Below are 6,000 nucleotides of genomic sequence, written 5' to 3' on the forward strand. Positions count from 1 at the left end.
AATTTTTCTCCTCTTTAGAAAAAATGGTCAAGTCATCTAGGTAAACAAAAATAATTTGTCATGAAAATCCCTAAAATAAGAATCCATGGCCCTCTGAAAACTTGCTTCGGCATTAATCAAACCAAAAGGCATACGATTATATGGAAACGTTCCCCAAGGGGTGATGAATGTTGTCTTGTGCTGTTCATTTTCTGCAACACTAATTTGATTGTAGCCAGAAAAACCATCTAACATTGACATCATTTCCAATCTAGCTATTGTCTGCAATATATAGTCCATATTGGGTAAAGCATAGTTATCCTTAAGACTTGCCTGGTTCATATTGCGAAAATCTACACAAATCCAAATTTCCCCATTTTTCTTCCTCATAGGTACTATATTGGCCACCCAAGTGGAGTGATGAATTGGATATATAATCCCATCTTTAAGCATTTTATCTACCTCCTTGAAAATTGCTTCTGCCATCATGGGATTGAAACTTCTCAATTTTTGCCTAAAAGGAGAAACACCGGGCTTCAATAGAATTTGATGTTGAAACTGACCATTCCTAAATTCCTTCAAATCATCATCAGACCAATCAATGTATTCTTGCAATAACTCATTGAGAATTCCTTTCTCCTCAGAAGAAGAACATTTGCCGATTGTTACCATTTTGGGGTTAGATTCATCACCCAGATTGATCTTTTCACAACCCACCTTACTGTCATTATCAAGAACTTTCTTTCCAGTGAACACATCATTACGGGTGAAAAACCTCTCTAGAGTCACCAAACCTTTCAGGATTTTGTTTCCCTTAAGCTGAATGAAACTCTTATCAGAATCAATACCAGGATTTGGGCAAAATTCTTTACACATATCTTCAAAACCCTCAAAATATGATTGGACAAAGGAACGGGTACACTCCATGAAATCTTTAATCTGAGCATCTGTATCAAATACTTGCCAATGGTTCACATTGTCAGGGACACTAGGCCTATAAATCATTTCAATCCTATAATAATCATTCTTAAAGTCTTGGTGTGGTAACAAGAGAGAAGCGGATGGTCAGTTTCAACATCAAATTCTGTTGAAGTCTAGTGTTTCTCCTTTTAGGCAAAAAATGAGAAATTTCAATCCCATGATGGCAGAAGCAATTTTCAAGGAGGTAGATAAAATGCTTAAAGCTAGGATTATATATCCAATTCATCACTCCACTTGGGTGGCCAATAGAGTACCTATGAGGAAGCAAAATGGGGAAATTGGGATTTGTGTAGATTTTCGCAATCTGAACCAGGCAAGTCTTAAGGATAACTATGCTTTACCCAATATGGACTATATATTGCAGATAGTAGCTGGATTGGAAATGATGTCAATGTTAGTGGTTTTTCTAGCTACAATCAAATTAGTGTTGCAGAAAATGAACAACACAAGACAACATTCATCACCCCTTGGGGAACGTTTGCATATAATCATATGCCTTTTGGTTTGATTAATGCTAGATCAACTTTTCAACTAAACAACTAGGTAAGTGTGACATACATCACTTCCTTCTGAATTTTAGATAGGTACAACTCCCTCCATGAGTTATTCAAAGAATAATCTAACTAAATAAACTAATATGCTTTTAACCTGAAAGAACGTAAGGCTGCCTACTTCATTCTTTGATGAGAGGCCAGACAATATATAAAATATTTTAAGATAATTTTCTACGAAGTGCTTCACCACGAATATCAAAAGAAATCAAAGCAAAGTTTAATAACATTGATTTCAATACTTCTTAAGAATAAACAAGAGAAACAAAGTCTCTTTTCAACTAAATATCTTTCCGAACAACACAAAAAGAAGCACCAGATTGATAACAACATCCATCATCAGAAAGGTAATCATAGACATTTTGATTCAATTAATATTTGCAAAGAAATACCACTCCACGGATTCAAACTTAAATATTTTCCACCTCAAAATGCATATGATCTTTATATATGTATTTCATGCAACAAAGACATAACAATACACGCATAAGTTCTTTCCATGTTCAGATTCTGAAAAAATTGATCAATTCCTTTCGACCAAAATAAAACTTCTCAAAATCTTAGTGTCTTTTTCGAAAAATAAATATACAGTCTTTCCTTTTGATAATCCCAATGCTCAAATTTTGTTCCAAGAGTGTGAATTTGGAAATTATCTCATTCTTGCACTTGATAAAGAAGAATTAGAAGAAGCAGTTGATAAACAAGAGGAATTGTGGCAAATGGAATTTGATGGAAGCTATTCCAACTCTGGTTCAGGAGCAGGCATAGTTGTGCTTTCCCCTAACGGTAATGTTTTCCCTTTTTCCTTTAAATTAGATTTCAAGAATACAAATAACACTGCGGAATATGAGGCATTACTTTTAGGGTTGAATGAAGCCAAATATAAGGGCATAAAATTGCTTAGGGTAAAAGGTGATGCAGAGTTGATTGTTAAACAGGTAAGAAATGTTTATTCTGTTAAAAATGATAGACTAAAACATTATAGAAACAGAGTTTGGGATGAGATAGAGTTTTTTGATGCTTTCTCAATTGAAGCTATACCAAGAGAGCAAAACATTAGGGCAGATTCATTGGTCGTTTCCGCTTCTCTTTTGTTACCACACCCAGACTTTAAGAACAATTCTTATAGGATTGAAATGATTTATAGGCCTAGTGTCCCTGACAATGTGAACCATTGGCAAGTATTTGATACAGATGCTCAGATTAAAGATTTCATGGAGTGTACCCGTTCCTTTGTCCAATCATATTTTGAGGGTTCTGAAGATATGTGTAAACAATTTTGCCCAAATCCTAGTATTGATTCTGATAAGAGTTTCATTCATCTTAAGGGAAACAAAATCCCGAAAGGTTTGGTGACTCTAGAGAGGTTTTTCACCCATAATGATGTGTTCACTGGCAAGAAAGTTCTTGATAATGACAGTAAGGTGGGTTGTGAAAAGATCAATCTGGGTGATGAATCTAACCCCAAAATGGTAACAATCGGCAAATGTTATTCTTCTGAGGAGAAACGAATGCTCAATGAGTTATTGCAAGAATACATTGATGTGTTCGCTTGGTCTTATGATGATTTGAAGTAATTTAGGAATGGTCAGTTTCAACATCAAATTCTGTTGAAGCCTGGTGTTTCTCCTTTTAGGCAAAAACTGATAAATTTCAATCCCATGATGGCAGAAGCAATTTTCAAGGAGGTAAATAAAATGCTTAAAGCTGGGATTATATATCCAATTCATCACTCCACTTGGGTGGCCAATATAGTACCTGTGATGAAGAAAAATGGGGAAATTCGGATTTGTGTAGATTTTCGCAATCTGAACCAGGAAAGTCTAAAGGATAACTATGCTTTACCCAATATGGACTATATATTGCAGACAATAGCCGGATTGGAAATGATGTCAATGTTAGATGGTTTTTCTGGCTACAATCAAATTAGTGTTGTAGAAAATGAAAAACACAAGACAACATTCATCACCCCTTGGGGAACGTTTGCATATAATCGTATGCCTTTTGGTTTGATTAATGCCGGAGCAAATTTTCAGAGGGCCATGGATTCTTTTTTTTGGGATTTCCATGACAAAATTATTGTTGTTTACCTAGATGACTTGAATGTGTTTTCTAAAGATAGGAAAAAACATCCCAAAGATCCAAGGGCAGTTCTACAACATTGTCGAGAACATGGTATCTCCTTGAATCCAAAAAAGTCAGTTTTTTGTGTAACTGAGGGAAAATTATTGGGGCACATCAATTCAAAAGGTGTCAAGATTGATCCAGAAAGATTCAATGCAATCCAACACCTCAGCTTGCCTTCAAACCAGAGTGGAGTAAGGTCATTTTTCGGTTAGGTAAACTTCTTGACATGGTTTGTACCCAAATTTGCAGAAACTACTAAGCACATCATCAGCTTGTTGAGTGAGAAGTGTCCTTTTAAATGGACTATTGAGGCCAAAAAAACATTTGAAAAGATCAAGAGCTCAATTTCCAATGCGCCAACCCTCATCAACCCAGATTTAAAAAGAATTTTGTCATATACTATTATGCCTCAGAACATACAATGTCGGGAATATTATTACAGGAAGATGAATCTGGGACTGAAGCACCTATAGCATTCATGAGTGTCCCTCTTAAGAAATGTGAACTTAAGTATTCACTCTCATAAAAACAAGCCTTTGTCGTGGTTAAAGCAATTAAACAATTCAGGTATTATATTATGCACTCTCACTCTATGGTGTTTGTTCCATATTCTGTAGTGAAAAGTATTCTAACTCAATAGGAAGTTGGACTTAATAAAAGAGCGACATGGGTAACCAAAATTCAGGAATATGATCTAGATATTCATCCTACAAAGATAGTTAAAGGACAGGGCTTATGAAAATTAATAGCAGAAAATAAGATAGAGACAGAAAAAGAGCTACCATTAACTCTATTTGTTGGGTTGCAAGATACATGGTTTTTTGTTGTAGCTTATTATTTGACCTATGGTAGTTGCCTAAGTCATTTGTCAACTAAAGAACAAAGGAATCTCAAATTGAAAGAAGCTAAGTATGTTATTTGGCAAGATGTTTTGTACAAAAAAGGCTTGGATGGTACCTATTTGAGATGTGTAGATAAGCCTCAACAACGAAAGCTTCTGGAAGTTTATCATGATGAAGCCTGCGGTGGACATTTCTCATCCTTGGTAACCTCTTTTAAGATTTTAAGAAACTATTTTTATTGGCCTGGTATGTTTCGTGATGCATATACTTATGTTAAGGGATGTGAAAAATGTCAACTCTTTTCTCGAAAACCACATTTAGCTGCTCTACCTTTAAGGCTTGTGGTAGTGGATGAACCTTTCAAACAATGGGGTATTGATTTCATTGGTCCAATAAATCCTCATTCCAGTGCTGGCCATACGTATATTCTAATAGCAATAGATTATTTTATTAAGTGGGTAAAGGTTGTCCCCACTAAGAAGGCGAACTCAGAGGTTGTATGTAATTTTCTCGAAGATTGCATTTTAGTCCGTTTTGGGGTCCCTCAGAAGATTGTCGCAGATAATGCATCATATTTCTCCTCTGAAGAGTTGACTATGTTCTGTTATGAACATCAAATTACTCTTTCACATTCCTTCGATTACTTTCTACAAGGTAATGGGTTAGCAGAATCAAGCAACAAGAACCTGGTAGCCATCATGAAGAAGTTAGTTGATGATAATGCCTGAAACTGGCATAAAAAGGTATATGAAGCCTTATGGGTGGATAGAATTACTCCTAAAAGAGCAATTGGAATGGCACCTTATGAACTGGTGTATGGGATTGGCACAAAGGTTTCTTTACCTCTGGAATTGGCAGTGGTGAGACTTCAAACTGTAATTGAGGACTCCTTCTTCCAAAATGCTCTGGAGAAGAGATTCATGTATTTTATGAAGTTGGAAGAGGAAAGAGAGATGTTAGTGGATAGAATTACTAACCATCATAACAGGGTGAAGAAAATCTTCGATATGAGAGCTCGACCAAGAGGGTTCCTAAAAGGAGATGAAGTATTGTTGTGGGACAAAAGAAGGGAACCAAAGGGTGCCCATGGAAAATTTGATTCATTGTGGAAAGGTTCGTTCAAGATCCATGAAGTAGCAAGACCGAATGCATTCAGACTAAATTATTCTGATGGAATGGTTATGCCCTATACCTATAATGGGCAAGACTTGAAGCTTTATAAACTTTGAAATCTGTGACCAAGAGTTCACATACAGAGTAGGTTAGTTGTTTGTTTTGTGCCTTTTTGGTGTGTGTCCTTTTTGTCCCCTTTCTATTTTTGTTATGCGAAACCAAAGATTTAGAATTCTTTGCATTTTTCACAAAATACAATCCCCAGTTAGAGCCAATATTATCATGCCATTCATCCCTCATAAAAAGAGTAAGTCGCCCTACAAAATTTTATTTGAGTCTTTATCTTGTTAAAAATTCCTTGGTTCAATCCTTAATCCTCTTGTAATTCGTCTCTTAATCCGAAGCAC

At 35.7% G+C, this 6,000-nt stretch overlaps 1 protein-coding gene across 1 annotated transcript in view; it reads left to right on the top strand.

Annotated features, from left to right (window-relative positions):
- The window catches only part of LOC131876583 (uncharacterized), a 30,411-nt gene extending 24,702 nt beyond the window's left edge, over positions 1-5,709 (top strand). Inside the window, exon 2 of the mRNA XM_059222022.1 lies at positions 5,224-5,709. Within this exon, the coding sequence (XP_059078005.1) occupies positions 5,224-5,709 (486 nt within the window). The remainder of the gene's footprint in view (positions 1-5,223) is intronic.
- Positions 5,710-6,000: the final 291 nt, after the last annotated feature.

This window comes from Cryptomeria japonica, chromosome 6 (assembly GCF_030272615.1).
Source record: "Cryptomeria japonica chromosome 6, Sugi_1.0, whole genome shotgun sequence".
NCBI lineage: Eukaryota > Viridiplantae > Streptophyta > Pinopsida > Cupressales > Cupressaceae > Cryptomeria > Cryptomeria japonica.